At 39.8% G+C, this 20,491-nt stretch overlaps 1 protein-coding gene across 3 annotated transcripts in view; it reads right to left on the bottom strand.

Moving 5' to 3' along the window:
- Window positions 1-20,491, bottom strand: part of RFX4 (regulatory factor X4) — an 87,713-nt gene that overhangs the window by 35,882 nt on the left and 31,340 nt on the right. For 2 of the 3 annotated variants that reach the window (XM_048300909.1, XM_048300908.1), the window contains exons 4-8: window positions 19,029-19,152; window positions 7,911-7,972; window positions 2,963-3,176; window positions 2,039-2,116; window positions 71-234 (exon numbers count right to left, since the gene is read on the bottom strand). In XM_048300909.1, coding sequence (XP_048156866.1) covers window positions 71-234; window positions 2,039-2,116; window positions 2,963-3,176; window positions 7,911-7,972; window positions 19,029-19,152 — 642 coding nt within the window. Of the gene's footprint in view, window positions 1-70; window positions 235-2,038; window positions 2,117-2,962; window positions 3,177-7,910; window positions 7,973-19,028; window positions 19,182-20,491 lie in introns of all 3 variants that reach the window. The other variant, XM_048300910.1, reaches the window with a different exon arrangement.

Below are 20,491 nucleotides of genomic sequence, written 5' to 3'. Positions count from 1 at the left end.
CTCTCTGAGAACTGGTGTCATTCTTGAAGAAAAGATAGCAAAGACAGCTGAGCCATAAGGGGTCAGTTACCTGTCAGGTAAGGCTTGTAGTACCGTTGGCATCAAAACCCCAGAAATTGCCTTGTACAGAATTGAGTCACAAACTCCCACTATATTCACTACAGTTGAAGAACCCAGTACGGGCAGCATATGAGGAGGCATCCCTTGCCAAAAGTGCAGAAGAAAACTTTGAACCTGCAATCAAGAGAAGAAGCAGAGATGTTAAAATCATCAAAGGCCACAAATATCATTCTCTTTAAATGATCCTGCTTACACAGGATCATTTTTTTAGCCCCAGAGCTGAGTTAATGGGGTGCAACACAGGCAAGGCATGTTCCTTAACTAGATGCTCATACTGTAACGTAGCACACAATGGGATAATCAGCCAAAGGGTGAGGAGACCCTCTGAGCTGGTGACAGGGAGTCTTTGTGCTACTGCAGTAGAGACACCCATGGGAATCACTGTATTTTTACCTTCTGTCAGTGGCTGGTGAGTGTAACTCTTTGGCTTCCACATGTCAAGCCTTTTTCTCTCTCTGTGCACTCTGTCGCTGTATACAAAGGAATGCAATCTAGGGCTTGGTGGAGGGAGGGAGGGAGAGGAGGATACCACATGGCTTACAAGGGTCAATGTACCATTTTCTGTCTTTGCTTTGGAAAGAAACACCACACTTTTGGATTTTATCTTTCCTCCACCAGGAAGGAAAGTGGAGAAAAAGTGGAGAAAGGCAAAGAACCCAAAAATAGGGGAGAGGTTTCAGACATAGCAAAACATACCTCTGAAAATTTTAGTTTAGGAAATAAAGGTGTTCTTCTGAGACTGATATGATCAGTTCCACAGGGGTCAGAACACCAGCATTCACAAATGATAACTTTCTGCACACAATCTGTAGTGAAGTAAGCAACCACACCACATGTGGCAAAGAGTATTTGCCATTTCTATATTGTTACTGCTCAGCCCCTTCCCTACCATAGATCCTGATAACCCTAATAAAATATAGCATCTTGCTCTTAAGAAACTATTCTGAGACTCACCGAGCTAAATTTCCTGAATGTGTCACATAATTTTCTCACATGGAAACTTCTAGACTGTGTACAAGGGTGCAAAATGAGCTTTAACCAGAAGAGTGTGAGAATTAAACAGTAAGAAGAAAAACAGGGAATTTCTTCCCCTTGTTCAGAAGACAGAGTCAAAAGACCCATTTCCCTTGTTGTTTTTTTTTTTCCAGGACCTGAATGAAATATTTGAATCAAGTCCTCAGTATCTCTATAGCCAGATATGTTATCCTGGATAAGAAGCCATCTTCCCATGTTATATAAACCTGCTTGCATTCCAGTAACATTTTATTTTTCAGCTCTAATTATAGAGCTGTCTGCGTGCACTCCCAGAAACCCCTCAGATTCAGTCAGATATGAACAGGTACAAGCCTTATCCCTCTCTAAGAGATGGCATTAACTGCTGAGCAGTGTGTGTGTGTTCCCAGCTGCACTGCAGCACAACTGAGCAACTGAAGACTTCAGCTGTGGCTCTCTGGGATATCTGGGAGGCTGTAATCCCCCCACCACTCTGCATCATTGTTAACAGACCAGCAGAACCCACTGTTGTGGCTGTGACACCTGTCCTGGCTCTGCTGAGCACTCAGAGGAATTCCTTCGGGCAGCTCAGTTCCAACAAAAAGTTGTGGTGGACACACTCCTTGAGTTGTAAGAACTGGATTGTCCAACATCTTGTAAGGGGATATTGCTACCTTAATCCTGCTAGAGAACAGAGGGCAAAAACATTCTCATTGCTTTTGTTCCTCCAACTCACACAGCGTTGTAAGTGACATTTAGGGCTATCAGTCACATATTATACACTCAAGTACAGCTATTGTTCCTTGCTCCTGAAAAGCATCGAGCACCACAAGCTCTAAGTCTGTAATATAACATACAAAATAGGGTCTCAAACCCACTGGTACCTTCTGTATCATTAAACGGCAACTGCAGTTTCTAACCATACCTCATCAAAGTTTGCTCTTATTACAGTGTCTAGGATCCTCTGACAGTGAGTCCTATACATCATAATAAAGGTAGAAACCTGAAAAAAAATGAAGGAGACACACAAAAAATCATTCTGCTTTAAGAAATCCACTTTTAAAATATCAGAACACAGAGCACAGCAAAAGCAAGTTTTTTCTTACCTTATCTATGCACAACTGCAAAAATAATGAAATCAGTTAAAGTCTAGTTAGATTAGCTGTAAGATGAGTTTTCTTCTCAAAAGTAAATTCTCCCTTTGAATTCATGGATTTTTCTGTCAATGGGGATTCTTCAAATGTAAGAGGAGCAAAAAGCCTCAGTGAGATCAAAGACGAGAATGTGGCCCTAATTAGGACATAAAGAACTAAAAAAACCCATTCTTTTGTCCATTTCACATTGATACTACACATGTGCATAGAACCAGAAACCCAGCAAGCTCAGCCAAGAGAAGCCAGAGCATTTTTGTCATATGTGCAGCTGGGATTCTCTGAATTTCTACTCTAGAAGGATAAGAAATGCACTAAGTCCCTCTCTGCTCAAGAAAGCATTAGAACTGTTTTTCAGTTTGCCTTCAAGTGTGTTCACAGATTAGAGGGCTGTAACATATTTTAGAAGTTGCACTCCAACATCACATAATTTTAAAAGTTGCCCTCCTGTATGTAATGCAACTTTTAAAAAATGCTCATGGGCATCAGAAATACTCTACAGCTGATAGTGTCAGCTGCCTATTTTAAGGGAAGATATTTCTTCCTATTAGATGAAGTAATTCAGTCCCCCATAAATCAAGTCAAAGCATAATTAAACTTACTCTAGGTTAAAGTCTTTATATATTAGACAAAGCTTTCATCCAGAGCAGGGAAAAAAAAACCCAAGACAAGCTGAGAAAAGATTTCCAAAGTGTTACCTTCTCCTCTGGCAGACTGGCTGGCAGATTTAGATCTTTGACATTTGGAAACTCTGGCAGCAATGTTCCCAGTTTGGATCTTGGTGAATACGCCACTGTCTGTTTGGTTACTTCTTTTTTTCCTGTTTCGTTGACCCAGGCTGCTCCTTTTTTAGAATACATCACATCATAATACTGGGAGTTTTCTTTCACTGCAATTCCATAATAATGGTACCTGATACATAGAGATGTGTATTTTATAAAGCAGATTGTTTGAAAATTAAAGAAAAATATATGGAGGAAAAGGGCAACCGATAATGCAAGTGATTTCTACAGCAAAATAGACTGAGCAATAGTTTATATATTATTTAAAAGCATTGATTCAGCAGCAGAATACTGTGGTAATATATTGAGCTTACAGTTTTCATTCCTTGTGGTAGAAGAAAGGTGACTCTGATGTAGGGCAGGAAAATAATGTACTTCCCTTTTTTAACTTCTTAGTACAGAAATAAAAAGCGTCCTAAAGCTACTTGTTGGCAGAGCTCTGTTGTGCAGCTGCTCCTTTAGTTCAGCAATAAGCAGAGGTACAGACCCTCTGGACTGGCCCTTCTGTTGTTATTTCAGCTCCCTGATTCTCAGGCTGGTGAGGGCTGGTTTGGTCTCTGAAAAGCACGAGTCTTTATTGCAATGGAGCTGATCAGAACAGTTTCAAAAATTGAAAACACTTCAACCAAAAGAGGTGGGGAAAGGGCTTGTGCTGGAAAGCAATGAATGGCAGGAAATGTACAATTCCAATTATTTGCTTCATACCCTAGCATCAGCACTGGGCTTTGATCAGCGAGGGATACCACATAGCACTAACTCTGTCTGTGGAGGCCACACTGGGAATCACAGTGTGGCTGTGCTGCAGAAACAGATCGGTGGCCTCATGGCACAACTTTGTGCTACCACTCAGCTTTATTACAGGTGCCAATGGAAGCACTGACTATCAAGCAAAACTCTTGCATCAAAGGAGCAAAGGTTATCTTAGCCCTTCTGTAATTTCCTAACATTTATTTTGGTTTCTCAGCTGTAGGCACCCAACCCATCAGCTAAATTTGTAATGATTACAAAAGGCATCACAAGATTGTATTGCTGGTATACTTCTGCTTCAGCCAAATCCTACACAGACTTTTCAATGATCCTCCACTTCTCTCCTTATAGCCTATCAAAAGCCTATCAGATCATCATGAGACTCTCTTCTGGATCCCACTATGGTGGCACAAGAAGTTCCGTCTCTGGATGCTTCTTTCACTCTTCAGTCAGCTACTACTTCAGAGTGCTGCCATCAGATCTGTTCACTCGAATAGACACAAATTTGCTTTCGGCTGTTCTACAAAGGTCATCAATGCAATTAGTTAAAGAGTAGCATCTAAGTGATGGTAGTTTAACTAACCAGTGACTTTTCCTTTTTCCATTCACAGTCATTCACCCACAGATCAGTGCATGTCATAATTCCCAGTAGAAAATGGTGGCAAAGAGCTGGAAGCCCAAACTTTTCTATCAGCAGAGATGGGCTGAGAGGAGGTCTGGGGTGTTGTAGCCAATTTCTAGTACATGGTTCCCTGGCCATACCCACTGAGGACATTCCCTGTTTTCATTAAAAATAAAAGCTGTCTTGAACTCAACATTGGATAATCCAAGTGAAATATCTTAAAACATTACACTGACGTGGTGTAACGTCAGTGATTAATGGAATTTCCTAGCTTCAATACCTGAGAAAGCAACAGTATTGGTTCCAAATTTTCCCATCAGAGCTTAGGTCAAAATATGCATTCTATACAAGAAACCAGGCTTCAGACTAACCTGTTACAGGTAACTAATGGCAAGTTTGTGCTGGGGTTACAGCACCAGCTGTAGAACTTTGGCTTTTTAGCTTGAATGGCAACACTTCCAGCTCTCAGTTAAAGTGCCCAGTTTGGTCCCTCACAGCTGCCAGGCAAGCGCTGCACATAAGAGCCATAAAACTCACACGTGGCCTATGTGTTGCATCTGGGGCAGGGGAACCCAAAAGGAAATGCTGTGGGGAGCCAGCAACACAAATTGCTCAGGGAAGGACAGGAAGACAGAAAAAGTCAGAGCAAGCAGGACTGAAAGGCTTCTATAATATAAACAGGGGTCAGTCTCATATCAAGTTTTGTCTTAAATCGGTGAAGGGAAAAAAACGCAAGCCTGGAAAATGTAGTAGAATTTCACTGTGCAATGTTTAATTCCTGGTGTATTGCACTTGGTAGGAAACTGCATAAGAGTTTTCCATGTAGCTTCAAAATCATATAGGCAGCAGTAGCCAAATTAACTCCAAAGTTTTTCTAGATAGCTTCTTCTTTCAGTAGTTTTACCATCGCAAAGGGCAAAAACTCACTAGAGTAGTTTATACAGACTCTTTTCCAATTACTTTTTTGTATTTCTATCAGAAAAAAAAAATCAACTTAATTCAATAAACAGGGTTTGAAATTTTGATAAGTAGAATAACAACATGCAGACAACAAAATCATTTTTGTGTTAAAGTGGAATACTTTTTACCCTCATGGATCTGTTATATACAGCACTCCTTGAAAGAAAGAAGCAAAATTCCCTTCACACCATGTAGCTTCCACTGGCTTAACTCACACTTTGTATACCAAATTGAAGAGTTTCAGACTACAGTACAGAAATAAATTGCTTTTTATGTTCAGCTGCCTTCTCACGGCTCACCTGTGGTGGAACTGTTTTTAAGCTCAGTGCCATAGAGAACAGCTGCATGCTTACATCAATAAACCAGCTGCAAACCAGAAAGCTCACAACTGATGAGCAAGAGTATAGCACCATTGTAGCTCTGAACTTTGTAATGCTACAAGGCAGCCGTGCTATAAAAAGACTGAAGGCAGAACAGTGTGAAGTCAGATAATCTTAACCACTTCTGTGGCTGAATTTCCTTTGGCAGTAGCAGGGAAGTGGAACGAGAATAATACTGGCAGCAATCGGTCAGCACAGTTGGTGATAAAGGGACCAAAGTGTTAATGCCTAAAGTAATTTCTTTACGTAACACTTAACTGGAATGCAGTCAGATGTTTCTGAAAACAAAACCAGAGCTCAGTTACAGCTGTGCTGGGTCTGCCAAGGAGAGCATTTATCCTAAAGTACAGCATGCACGTAGCTTCTGTGTGTATGTGACAGAAGCCCCTTATTTGCTAGATGGGGAGCAGAACCATTGCACAAGTGGCATGAAAGGAGTATGTGACCTGAAAGCTGCTCTGACAGGCAGGCAAGTTAGGGAGAAATTGTGAAGAAATATTAAGCCTCACTGACTTGTAGCCTCAGTGAGAGTAAAGAGACAGCTTTTAGAGGTGCAAGACACCTCTAATCAGCAGATCAAGAGCGTCTTGCCCTCTGAGAGACTCCTGGTGCTGTGGGAGGAGCTCTGGTTTGGAAATAAAGCAGTGCTCACTGCTTTAATTAAATGGAAGGACAAGTAACAAAACTGTAGCTGATGTCAGGATGATTTGATTGCTGATAGGGGGTACTCATATGAATGTGTCCACAAAGCAACTTGTGCACACTTTCACTCTTTATGAGGAATCTTTATGAACCTCCACAAAACTTACATTCAGTACTAAATCCTGACACTCTGATTATAGACCTGGTATGCTTTCCTAGTATGCTGTTGGGCTAGCTCAGAATTTCCACCTGAGAGTTTGTCTGGTGGCTTGATGAGTGATGTTACGGCAACTCTGAATTTGCATTTGGGAATGGATTTCAAATCTTCAGTTAGCTGCTTAAATATGTCTGTTCTAGAAAAAGAAAGCTTAGTTACAAAAACTAAGAAAACATCAAGCTGGGGAAAGAACATGTTGTCCCATCAAAGAAATACTGCTTGGCATGGACCACTTATTAGAAGAGCACAGTAAATCTATCTTTAATTGCATTTCTTTTAGCGTCTTAGTTTCTTTTTTTCTTTAAAGAGCAGGTCGTTCTAGCTTTAGTATGTAAGCTCAATCCTAATAGCATATTTCATTCTTAGCATTTAGCAATATCGTGTTTTTCAGGCTTTACTTTGAAAGAGAAGCTTTACCAACAAAATTTTGCAAACACACCACCTCACATTTTCATTTCCCTTTCCATAGTATTTTCACTTGTGAGCTATAGATACTACACTTTTGCTACTCTGTAGGATTCTGTGAAAGCTAAGCAAGAAAAGCAGATTTTATTACGTGAGGGGCCTAATGCTTGCCAGAAAAAGATTCAAAGCTACACTGGAAAAATTTCTTTGAGTCCACAAGCAGAAAAAAAGTATGATAACATCACTGTATCCTCTTCATAAATTGGTAAAATCACATCTTATCAACAACTGGAAAAAGTCAAATACCCCAGGAAGTGCATTCTTAATTCTGAATCAGTTTCTCATTCTGGAATTAGGATGAACTGTTCTCAGAAAATACCAACTTTGGGTAAGGCAATAAGCTAATATTTTAGTCCCTAAAGATACGCTGGATTTCATTACACAGGAAAAATGGTGGTTAAACACAGGTTTGTGGACAATTTCAGTTTAGGCCAATGTATGTTCCTACCTAAATTCCAAAGAGCATTCTGACCCTTGTTCTCTAGCCTGAAACATGATGCTAACCAGTTGTTATTTCACAGCCTCCAACAGTAGTTCCATTACTCCTGAGTGCAAATGTCCTTTAGGTTGTGTAAAGTGAGCTGAGATGAAAAACAATACAGAAAATATTGCTGATCAAATCAGTATGCTGTTGGCCTCCATTAGACCCCTTTTGCAGGATCACTGCTGAATCTATAAGATAATGTAAAGACTACAATAGAACCTCCATCAAAGTTGGTTTTAAGGCCCCAACTGGACAAATTATTCCCTATTTTCATATGATTCCATTCAGTAAAGCCAGAGCCAGATGGGGCCCTGTGAGAGATGATAATATTACCATACACTGCTTACTTTGATTGGCCTCTGGTTCCCAGTCTTCTTGTTGTTAGTTGTGGAAACTGTTGTCTTATTATCTGCAAATAAATAAAACTTTTATTAAGATAGATGGAAAAGCACATTTACTAATACTTAATTTAATATGGACTTTCAAGACAGAAAATCAGAAAAACTGCACTGTGAAGTCAATAAAATATGTGGTAGGAAAAATCAGAAATAAACTCTTGATTTTTTCCATTACTGAAAGAGGGGAAAGAGACTTTAAACTTCACTATAATTCCACTAACTACCATTAATTTAAATACTTGCATAAGTTACTGGAGTAGAACATACTTCCTTAAAAATCTAAGATCAGTTCTGCCTCTAAACTAAGGAGGACTGTAATTAGAATTGGCGTACTATTTATTTATGTCTCTTTGAAGGATCAACAAAGTTCTCTACAGACCTTCACAAACCTGCCACTAAACACTTCTTTTTCTGAAAGATGATTCTCTGAAAAGATTTTGGTATTTGACAGAGGCATCATTTCTACCAAGGAAAACTCATCATGGCATTTGTAATCATAATCAATTTATCCTCTATGGAAAACAAATGGATCTCAGAAACAGCAGGATATCATCAAGAATCCGAACTCTAGTGTGTCAGCAGACATTGAAAGAACATTGCTACTGTAACCCAAAACTTATTCAGTGACAGTTGCATTTAAGGAAATGGATCAGTGAATGTAGATTGTGCCTTCAGTAGTCAGAGCCTCTATCAACCAGGCTAATCCTGATGAAAAAGCTTTGCTGTTGTTGCTGGAAAGGAGATGCTCAGCACCTCACCGGATGGAACCAGATTCTCAGTGGGGTCTGCAGTAGGAGGAAAATTTTTCTGAGAGAACAGTCATGCAACAAAAACTGCAGTAAGCCTTGAAGATTTACTTGCGAAGGAGTTTCTTCCTTTTAAAATTTGTAATCCATTTTAATTGTGGTTTTGTTACATAAATTGCTAAATGCTTCCTCTTTGGGGGGTAGCAGCAACTAATATTAAAGGAAAACAAGCCTTCAAGATGGAATAAAACTGTTCAACTAGGAAAAAAGTCAATTTAAATTGATTAAATAATATAGATTTTTTTTTTTCCTCCATTAGCCATTTTGCCACCATGACAAATATTTAATCCTGATTGATGACTGAAAGCTTTGGAACACGTATTTAGATCAAAGGGTGCTATATAAATAAAGACATTACAATGTCACATATTTGACCATTTCTTCAGTACTTTTTGGGGGGAGTTTAGCAAAGGTACAACCATCTTCCCTTAGTATCATATAAAAATTGACCCGTGTTAGTTTCCAAGAGCTTTGCACAAGGTGGCTGATGTCAAAAATGCAGCAAAGACTCAGAGTCGCTAGGTTGTTCAGCTTTAATTTCTGGAGCAAAACTTCAGCAAACAGTAAAACACTTTTGTGGAGCTGTGAAAGTTCAGCCTAGCTGTTTGATAAATGAGCAGACAGGCAAGAAGCCCTTCTTTCTTTTTTTGTATGGATTCAATGAAGCCTGCCTAAAGAACACCACATGCTGTTCCAGCTACTGATCTAACATTCCGCAACATCTCAGCCTTCCAAATTCCCTTTAATTACACATTAATCCCACCCCTCTCTCTTTCATTTTCTGCAGACAGGGTTGGGGGCTCCACAAGGCTGTGGGAAAAAAGGCAGTGTTGAAGAACTACTTTCTGAGGATGGTGTTTTTGGGCTAGGGGATTTTTTTAGGGTTGGCTGTGTTGGTTTTTTTGGTTGGTTTTTTGGGGGTTTTCTTGCATCAGTTTTCATTCAGAAAATATCATCCCTCTCCAAAAGCTGCTTTTACAGCAATTGACTTAGTATTAGTGATAGTTTTACTCTATTTTTCCTTTTGGAACAGCATCAAACCATATTACTTTCAAGTCTTTCCAGTGGCAGTGAAGTGTTACAATGCACACTGTAAATGCTACTTTATGAACCATATGCTGTGGGAGTTCCTGGGATTTAAATAAATCAGCCAATTTCTACATACCAGGGCAGAGGTGATCAGGAAAAGAGAATAATAATGAAGCAGTTGATCAGATGATCCTTTTTTCTTTTCCTGGTTTCTTTTTCAAATCCAGCACATTTTAAACAAGATACACCTTTCAGAATATATCTTAAAATTATGCATCACTTAAAACACTATTTCCCAGTAATTTACAAAACAAAAAAAAAAAGAGAACAATCAAGCAAACCTTTGAAAAAGAAGTCAGGACATTTTTATCTAATGCTGTATATGTAAAATATAACATGGTATACTTACACCTAGGTGCTTGTACACATATGCGTGGTTATTAATGTCTGTGTTTGAAACAAAACAAATCATGTACTGAAAGAACTCTCTGTTCATATAAATGTTTATATTCAGCTATGTTTATGCAAATCTCTGTGCAATGATACTGGTAAAGGCAGGAAGATTTCCCTGAAAGGGGAGAGGAAGTCAGATCAGGCAGGATAAAGTGGAGTTCACTGTGTGCTGAAATCAGTGGAGAGAGAAAAGGCAGAGACCCTAATATGTTTGTTTTTCTTTTAAATTTATCTCATTGTCAGCCTGAAAAATTACTGCACAAATATGTCATTGTTGGTTTATTAACTTTTAAAGACCTATAGACAAAATGTGTTAATTTTACAATTGTGTGGGGAAGGAAGTGGTTCTAATTGTCAGACATGAAAATCCAGGTTTGGATCTGAAAACCAAGTTGGATCATTTTCCTCTCATCATTGCAGTGAAGTTGCGCAAGCAGATGAATCAAGACCAGACCATGCACTCTGAGCTGCTTTCTGAATGGGGCCCAGGCCCTGTTCTCACAGCAGTTCTGGATTCTCAAAGAAACAGTGGCAAAAAGATCTCAAGGGTGGTATCCAAGGGAATTCTGGAGTGAATGGATCTTTACCACTGTCCTTCAGTGGAGCTAAAATTTCATCTCACACTCATCCAAAGTGACCATAATTCCAGCTGCTCTGGAAGATCTGCTGAGTAAAAAGGTACAGGTTTTATGCTTTCCAAGTAAAATTTCACCTAAGTTACATGGCAGTTTTGACTGTTAGGCATTATTTTAGGCTAGCTGGCTTTTTGGTTTTGAGACAGATGTAGACCAGGAATTTCACACAGAAATAGCTTCTGTCCCTATTATGTTAGCCTCAGAAAAAAAATGTTTCTGCAATTTCTTTCTCAGTTACTGAACTTCAATCTGTTCTCCTTCTCTTTTCTCTGAACTGTTCTTAAGACATGATCTTGCCTTCTGCCTACAGAAGATCTTCTATGCCTTTCTTGATTAAAACCAATATTATTAAGAACTGCTTTATCTTTTTGCTACTCCACAGTTCTCCTGGTGAGTGCCTAGTGCATACCTAAGATGAAGACAGAAGTCATTACATTATAAAACAGCATATATTTTGTTTACATTTTTTTAGGGGACTAGTATATCCAGGTCAGCATTTGTATAACATTTCTGCAGATAGTCCTGACAAATGGTTTTCGGAGTGTCTGTGCAGGTAGATCATATGGGGAGAATACAGGATTTTTATCCCACTTCAGCTTTTTAAACCTAGCAGAGGTGTCTGAATAAACTTGAATTAAATACCTAGTTACTTGTATTTTTGGTCATTCTTAAAGCAATAAAAATAAAATGGGTCACTTGAGCATCTGTGTAAAAGATAGAAAGCTTTTGGAGCAACAACAAGAAAAATGCACTTCCTCTGTCAGAGTCGTATTAGAGTCTGCACAATCTATTAACCTTAGGCACTAGTAACTGCAGGAGCTGCTCTGTTACCCACTAACGGCTGCAAGGCTGCATTCCTTCAACCTGATTATTGCCAGCTGTCATTTCTGCCACTGCCTCTCTCCCCACAGCACCAGTACTGCAACATTACAACACAAGCAGATCCAGGCTCAGCTTTAAAATGAAGAATTATAGAATCACAGAATGGCTTGAGTTGGCAGGGACCTTAAAGATCAGCTTATTCCAAACATTCTGCCATGGGCATGGACATTCGGCTTTCACCACTACGCTGTGACCCATCACTCCTCATTGCATTCACTATCCAACTCTGAACTCTGTGTTTCTCAATTTTTCCATCTAAAATCATCTATGACATGTCAAAACAAAACAGGGAAAAGAAATCTTATAAAGCACCTTATGTGTCTGTCTTCATGCAAACAAGTAAGGATGAGAGAAGCCAGAGATGTCTGGAACTTTCAAAGTAATTTTTTTCTTCCCTCCTTTGTCCAAATATTAAATTTTACTATGGGGCTACAGGCAGAGGATGGTTTTTAGAAGTCTTTACACTTGAATAATTTAAATTTCTGCTTTTCACAAGGCATGAACATTTTGTCAGTGCTCCTGATCTAGAAGGGATGCTATTCTTCATTAGTCTTGTTCCTTTCTATTTGACATAATTCTAGTCTTGTTTCTAGAATTTCACAGAGTAGTGAAATAAGATCAAATTAAGTTGCAACCCAGCAATTGCACACTGCCAGAATGAGAAATGGATTCCAGGTTCTGCACTTGCTAGTTCTATGAGGTTCTAGAGAGATTCTGCATACCATGGAATACATTCTCTTTCCTCCCATAACAATTCTTCATAACAGGGCCTGGTTCTGTTAATCTTAATTCAGGTTTCAGGTCCCATATCTAGACAGCATGCTTTTCTTTTATGAAGTCAGGTATAGAAGATGTGTGTTTATTTACTAACTTCTATTGTGGTGTTTCAGTCTTAATACTCTTTGCCATGGCAGCAGCAAAGAAATCAGTGATACCAACATAGCTTTATTCTCACAGAGAGATGCTTTCCTTATTCTCATTGCTGTGAAACACAAGCAATACTGATGTCCTCGGTCTTGTAAGGATTTTTGGCTCATTCATCTTTGAGCCATTACTTTTCCAGCTGGATCATTTCAGGGTTTCCCCATCAGCTTCAGTGCTTTTCAAAATCCTGCTCTGAGGCAGCCTGTTATATTAACACCTGTGTTAAGAGGGTCCTTTTGGCTCAAAGATGGCTTGGGGCTGATTCAACAACCTATAGTCTTGAGGAAATGGTCAAGAAAACTTGCACCCACTGATTGGAAAGAGCATAATCAAAGTAGTCCAAAATACCATTTCTGTCTCTGAAATCCACCAAGCTGTGCAAACAAAAGCAGAAGAGGTGTGGCTGTGTCTGTGCCTTTTCTACCCCTTGGTTGCTTACTTGCATGGCCAGCAGGGAAGATTGCAATGTACAGGCTCGGTACCCTTGACCGCAGATCTGTTGCCTATTTAGATTCAATAACTTTCCCATTTCTCTCTACTTACTTTCCCAAGTTTTTGAATAGGGCATGGTCTAGCTGTAGGATAAAAACTTGTTTCTAGCACTGATACATCTCAACTGATATTGCAAAGCAAGGCAGAAAAACCTGTGCCCAACCCTGCCTGCTATGGAGATTAGATTCTGTGAGGAGTGCCAACTGAACTGGACTCTTTAGTGAAGCTTGTGAGACCTCTCCTCAAATTCATCTATGTAAAACAATATCCTCCTTCAGCAGTTCCTCTGGCCAGATGGAATTCAGCCTAAGGCACGATCAAACAGATTACTGCGTCCCAACAAAGCTGCAAACACTGAGTGTTCTGCCTCAGATCCTTAGCTGAGCTGTGGCCACTTTTGGTGCTGACTTGCTGAAGCCAAGCAGATCTAAAACCCTGCACAACTCCCCCTGCTCTGTACTGGTGCCAGCACACTGCCTGCCATGACCCAGCCTATCTGTGGGAAAAGGCTGAGCGCCAGGATCCCCGCACTCTGGCAGACCCTGTGCTGTAAGCACAGCCTCTGGGACGTGTTGACAAGGTGTGAGGTAAAGCAGCCCAGGGGCCACTCCATGCTTAAGGCCTAACTGGAAGCCAGATGCTTGAAGTGGCAAAGCCACTAAAAATCCCATTGCTGTAGGGGATTGAGAAAGGAAAAGTCACTCCAGAGAAACTGAGCTGTCCTCCCTGGTTTTCTTACTCCCCAGGCTCAAGGAGAAAAAGGCAGTAGTCAGCAACCTGCAATAATACAAGGGATGAGTGAAGTAGAGCCAAGGGAGCAATGACCTTTCTGACTACACTGTAGGGTCACCATTCCCCGCACCAGCATGACTGCTTCTGCAGTACTTGTGTTATTATGGTCTCATCAGGGGAGCTTGGCCTAGAAGGTTCTGAATTGGGAAGAAAACTCATACTGGTGTTAAGTGTCCTTCAGTCAGGAACCCTAGCTGTTAAAAAGGGATGAAGGAAAAGCGAGGACTGCTCAGATAGCACTGACAGACTGATTCAATGCAATAAGAGAAACCACATCCTCGGATTTACATTGATTTTTTCCCCAGTTCTGTTTTTGTATTCAGTGTTGTAGAAATTGCTCATAATAAAGCAAATGCTGTTTTAATCTATCAGAAGAGAGCACTAAGAGTAAATATGGCTTTGCTATACCACTTACTATTGAGGCTACTTAAGAGCAAATTGAGAGTAAAGAAATAAAAAACCACATCTTCAGGAGAAGTATCTCCTTATGAACAACAGCAGGCAATTTCCTGATAGGTGCATTTCAATACAAAGACAAACCAGAATGCAATCACATCACAATGTCATTATCAATGAGGTTTTAGTAAAGGTCTTGTCGGTCCTTTTCAAACATTAAAATCATACAGTATGACAGCAAGAAACTGTAAATCCTATTTATCCTAGTCATGCTTGGAGGGGCAGTCCTGCCAGCAAAACTTCTGGGCATAGAGACAGTACATTGTGATGAAAAAGGAATCTGGCTGGTACAGCTTGTACCTCCCTGGAGCAAAGTAAACTATTGGGGGAAAAGGGTTCTTTCCTAAGCAATATTACAAGTCTATTGTGGACTTTGCCTTTTATCTAATGAAATGCATTAATTGGAATGTAATTTTCGTTTACAGCAAAGCCAGTCACAAAGCAACAAAATTTGTGTGAGCGTGCATCCATGTTAAGCCTCTTTAAGATGCCAAAATGATGTAAAAGGACCTCAGATTGGGGAAGAACCACCCTGAGAAGCGCCAGCAACCTCCGTTTTCCTTTTCAAACATTAATTTATTATTGCTTCTCAAAAGACATGGCAGGAAAGCCCCAAAGGTAAAAAAAAAAAAAAAACCAACAAACAACCCAACACCGAACCAGACGAGGAAAGTATTTATCCTCCAGGGGGCACATGGGAGTTGGGAAGAGCTCAGCTTCGTGAGGATGCAAAGTGGTTTCACCACGAGTCAGTCCTTCTGTTCTGGGGGAGGGATATGGCAGGGCCCGGCAGGGGAATTAGCAGGGCACAGTAAATTTAAAGCAGTGAACTGAGGACACGGAGGATGGGAGAGATCGGTGCAGTTGAGGAAGATTACATCTTCGAGGGTCTTGACTAAGAAAGCAGTGTACATACAGGGTCACAAAAGAAACAAGAACAAAAATCAGTGTTGGAAATAAAAGTGAAAGAGAAGCTCAAAGACTTGCCAACCCAGCTAACAGCTGGGCAGAATGGTAGAGCCAGGAGAGCCTTATGGCACCCTCCCACCCCCCACAATAGCTACTGAGGGCTTTGGAAATGCTCAAAACACTCCTGCTTTTTACTTGATTCGGTGAAGGCCCTTATCCAGAATGATTTCGTTTTTGCAATGAAACCCCGTAAGAATGAGAAGTGAGAGTCATCATCCACCATAATTCTTTGCTCAGTATGTTAATTATCACCAGCGTTTTATGTCAACATGTTGCTCAGGTAAAACCCAAAACAAAGTTACATCTGCACAACCTTCCCTGCAGCAGGCAGTGGCAGAACTTGCAGCTGGAAACACCTTAAACTGCTCTCCAAATCCCCAAGGTCCCGGAGCAGAGCCCAAGGCATTTGCAGCACAGGGCTGAGGGGCACAAGGCTGCCGTCCTTTTTAAGTGACCTCAGCAACAGGGCTTTCACTCCTTCTGCCTGAAGGCTAATTCACAGTCTAAACACGTCCACTGTGAGAGAGCTTGTTCTCATATGCAACATTTGATTGTTAATAACTCTGTGACACACCTGCCCTGCCCCACTGTACCTCCCTGTCTTCTCACTGCTTCCATGGAATATTTTCACTTATTCTGCCTCACTTTTGCATGAAATCAAAATATAAAATGCTTGGCTGTCTACAGTAAGAGGAGGAGTTTAACACTGAACTCTCCACTTAATGCTGAGCTGTAACCAGCAAATTCACAGGGCCCTCCCTAATTACTATTTAGTTAAGGTATATAAAAGAATGCTGGGTCCTGTCTTTTGCAGACAATAAAAAGTACTGTAATGACAGGCTAGGTAGCACAGCATATTGGCAAATGCTAATATAGATAAAACTGGCATTTTTGCATGCTAAATGAGTGAGTGAAACACGAAAATCTTGACTAACAAAGTTACAGCTCCCTTTGTCATATGAGAATATATCAATTAATAGCCATGCTAGAGTATTCCTAATTTTATGTATACTTTATGTGGCTTAAGAGTACAGGCTGCTTTTTAAGAGCTGTTTATTTATACAGTATTTCTCTTCTTTGCTCTTCTTGTTCCTTTAATTGCTATTAGCTTGGCTTCCTATGAAAACAGTCTGTATTACTGTCTCTCTGTTAATCTCTCTACTCCCCAGACCAATTTTGGTTTCATTAATGCAATATTACCAACTGTCTGATGTTCAGTCCTTGTCCTAGAAATTTAATAGGAAACACTGTTACTTCTTACAGTTTGTTTTAATGTGCTGAACTCCACATCGATCTAAAAACTACCAGTCTGTTAAAGAAAAAGCCTGAATATTTAACATTGCCCACAGAGCTGAAGTTCAGAGATGAATTATAAATTCAGTGTGGTCTACTGAAAGGTGAACTGTCTACTATTTCACAGAACAACTACCTCCTTTCTCTGGAGGAGATGACAGCTGCAAGGCTCCTGATGTTTCCCAATGAAGACAAACATGTCCAGGGTTTCTGTTTCAGAAGCTAAGTTCAGAATTCCTTAAATAGCACCTATTTCACTGCACTGCTTCAACTGCCTCCAAGACATTTATGCAGCTCACCTTGCCAATATGGTATGTAAGTCACATAATAACAAACGTTGGCTAAAACTACAGCCATGTACCTGCTCCAAAGGAGAAGCTGGCTGCAAGCTGTTGAGAGAATGGAGATGTGCCTTGCAGATCTTCATGCCTGTGCAGTACATTTTGTTAGCAGTAACAGGCTGGAAAGGATCAGTGGGGTCTGCTCAGGTTCTGCAGATGGAGAAGCTGATTTCATGTCAATATTTGCCCCACTGTTGTCAGAAGTTCCTGGACATACCAGTGCAGAAGTGCCAGTTCCCAGAGGCAAAAGTAATGGCCACCCAAAGTACTAGTGTGAAACAGTACCGTGATGTAGGGCTTCCTTCCTCTCCACAAAAAGGTAAAAATTTCATGCCTCACTGCTTCAGAACTCTATTGCAACCAAGAGGAAAACACTTGGATCACAGCACATGAAAAACATATTGGAATGCCACGATTTTTGGGTGGAAGTCATAGTACCTGTCCTGCTAGGTCAAGAGATTCCTACCAATGAGCAGGTCTATGTATGAGAGGCAGGAGAGAAGGGGGATGAAGTATTAAACAGTGTAACAAAACTGCCACATACTGATAAATGGTAGAATCCCTGGTAAATTTATGTTCTGATGGAATAATTCTGGAATATTTACTCTCTACAATATACAGAAGTTTTTAGCAGCAGCAGAAGTAGCATTGTGTAAGTTTGAGCCATGTTCCAAATACGTGAGCCTGCATGAAATCTGTTTCTTATTTTCACTGTTCCTAAATTACATGTTGCCACTATACTTACCACTTGGTAGCAATAATATGTACAATGAACAACTTCACTCACACTTTTGCAGTGTATTTAAACAGAAACCTGACACAGAATCTACTGAGCCGTGCAGGTCTTCAAGACACAACAAACATAATAATGTTACAACATGGTACACTTTACTTTCCTTGCCAAGCTGCCTGCCTAAAGATGCACTATAGAAAATGTCACCTCATTAAATATATTCTTCACCTACTCTTTACACAGGCACTTACCCTAGAAGCATTTTTCCGTCTTTGAATACCCAGCACTTCTATAGAACAAATGTTGCAAACACTAAAAGAGAACAGCTTGCGGGACAATTGGCTTCAGATTCATGCTTGCAAGCATTTCAAAAGCAGTGACAAACTGTACACTTTGGGGTTTTTTTCCACAACTGACAAGTTTTAAAGGCTTGTGACACAGTTTACAGTAGAATTTCAGTTTTAAATATCATCCTGTTTTTCACTGAGAAGAAAATATCACCTGACCAGTAAATCCAAAATACAAACTTTATGTAACCTTCTAGCCAGCTATTAACATCTGCTGTTGGTGTGGAGCATAAGAGCTTTACTGCTCACACCAGATGATGCACAGCTGTGTCTGTGCTAAGAGTGCATCTCCACTGTGAAGCTGGAGTTAACCTCAGTGGCTCCTACTACAGCAGGATTAGAAAGGGAAGCACAAGGAATCAGTGAAAAGATAACTTGGATAACTGGGCACCCTGTACCTGCAGTGCTCACAAAAGCAGCTAGATGCTTTCTGGACTTTCATATCTGGAGGCATTGTACTCCACCATGTGAATTTGCCACATCATTTGATATCATTAACTCAGAGATGTCCATATCATGCTTGCAAGAACGGCACAGACTAGCTCTAGAATTCAATTTTACCCTTCTGTTTTTAAAAATTACACATTTGTTTAAGCAGTGCAGGTCATAATGCAGATGTGTTTACACTGGCTTGTATTCCACTTCCAATCCAGCTTTAACTGCCAATACTGTGTACCATGTCACTGTCAGCTTGGCTGGAAACTGACATTCTCTGGAGCCTATCCATGGTTAGAAATTATTCCAACCATCAAAATATTTAAAATCTTAGCCTTTGTCCAATAACTTGAATACACAAGAGATTTCATTCATATACCTTTGTCTCTAACAGTATAAGAAGATTTAATTCTTTTCAATAATACAAATTCACCTGAACCAGGTGAGATTTTAAGGTGTCATACTGCAGTTTAGACTTACCTTCCCAAAGCTGGCAGCATTAACAGGTTGTGTGTCATTTTTCTCACAGAAGTCCAAGTAATGCATGTAGAGAGCACTTCGAGGAATGCAAACACCTTCTGCAATCTCATAGTTCTCCTCCAGCCTTAAAAAGCAAATATCAAACAGAGAGAACTGCAAGTATGTTGGATGTCCTGTATGGTAAACAGTATACAAAGCTTCACGTTTTAAGGCCAAACATGCTGACTTCCACTTGCCTACTAAATTTTCTCTGCTCTGTTCCTAAGTGCTCCTTCCAATTCACTCCCATAATACTTGCTTGCTTCACTTGGTTCATACTTGCTATCAAAAACCATAGGCTCTGAGTTCTCAGCAATCTGTTATACCCTGAAAGCATCCTGCAGTAAACAAATATATGTCCAACTATGAAACAGTAAATATTCACTAAGGGGAAGCATGCTCTCCTTCTTTACAGAACACATCACCTTTGGTTCATCACACTCTTTTCACTCCTGTCCTGCTGCAAAATTGCTTACCTTGAGGAAGCAGGTGTGGCTAAAGCAAGTAATTTGCAAATACACAGGAGTGTCCACAAAATCTTATTGTGTAATATTTTCTTGCTATTGTTCATGGGCAAAGTGAAAAAACAAAAAGAAACCACAATCTGAATACAATGCTGAAAAAAACCCAGTGAAATAACATCCTCTTCTACCTTTTAGAAACAATCATCATTTGTTTATACATGCAAATATACAACTATAAAATTTTAAATTATATGTCAAATGTATGAGTAGGCATATGCTTTATCTTTAAAGCTTTAAGCTGGTCTAATGATAAATCTAAAGATTAGAAGAAACGTTCCTTTGAAATGCCATTTTTATGATTGCTGACCCAAAAATGTTCAGGAGATATTTACATACACACTTGACATTAAACCATAATTAATCTTGTCGTTGATGGTGTCAGTCATAGTCAACTACAGTTACATGTGTGCTTGTCTGCCTTGCTGGGTAAGGGAAGAAGTTAGGTGCAACTTCCTCTTAATTGTATTAAAAAATAAATACTTGCAGTTTTACAGCAAATAATAATAACCAAAATAATTATTATCAAAATAATAATCAAAAAGCTTGCAGTTTTACAGCATATAATCCCCTGCCATTTGATGACTGTAGAACACCTTCCAAATATCTAGTTTCTCTCCCTCATTGCCTTTTTCAGGCCCTACCTACCTTCCATTTCAGTTATCGTGATCATTTGTGACTGCAAACTATTTTAATAAGATATCCGGCTAGATGAATGGAATCAGTTTGTATGGGCAACATCTATTCTTCCCTGGTTTCTACAGAAATATCATCATGGCATCTTTCCTCAATTTCATAGTGCTCTAACAAAACCTCCTTTCAAAACCTGGAGAGTTCGTTTGTATACTATAGCTGCTAATTGGAATGTCAGCTTCCGTGACCAAGACAGGACAGAAAGAAAAG

Source organism: Corvus hawaiiensis, chromosome 4 (genome assembly GCF_020740725.1).
Source record: "Corvus hawaiiensis isolate bCorHaw1 chromosome 4, bCorHaw1.pri.cur, whole genome shotgun sequence".
Classification (NCBI taxonomy): Eukaryota; Metazoa; Chordata; class Aves; order Passeriformes; family Corvidae; genus Corvus; species Corvus hawaiiensis.
The sequence above is the reverse complement of the archived record's forward strand: the minus strand, read 5'-3'. Positions and strand labels throughout refer to the sequence as shown.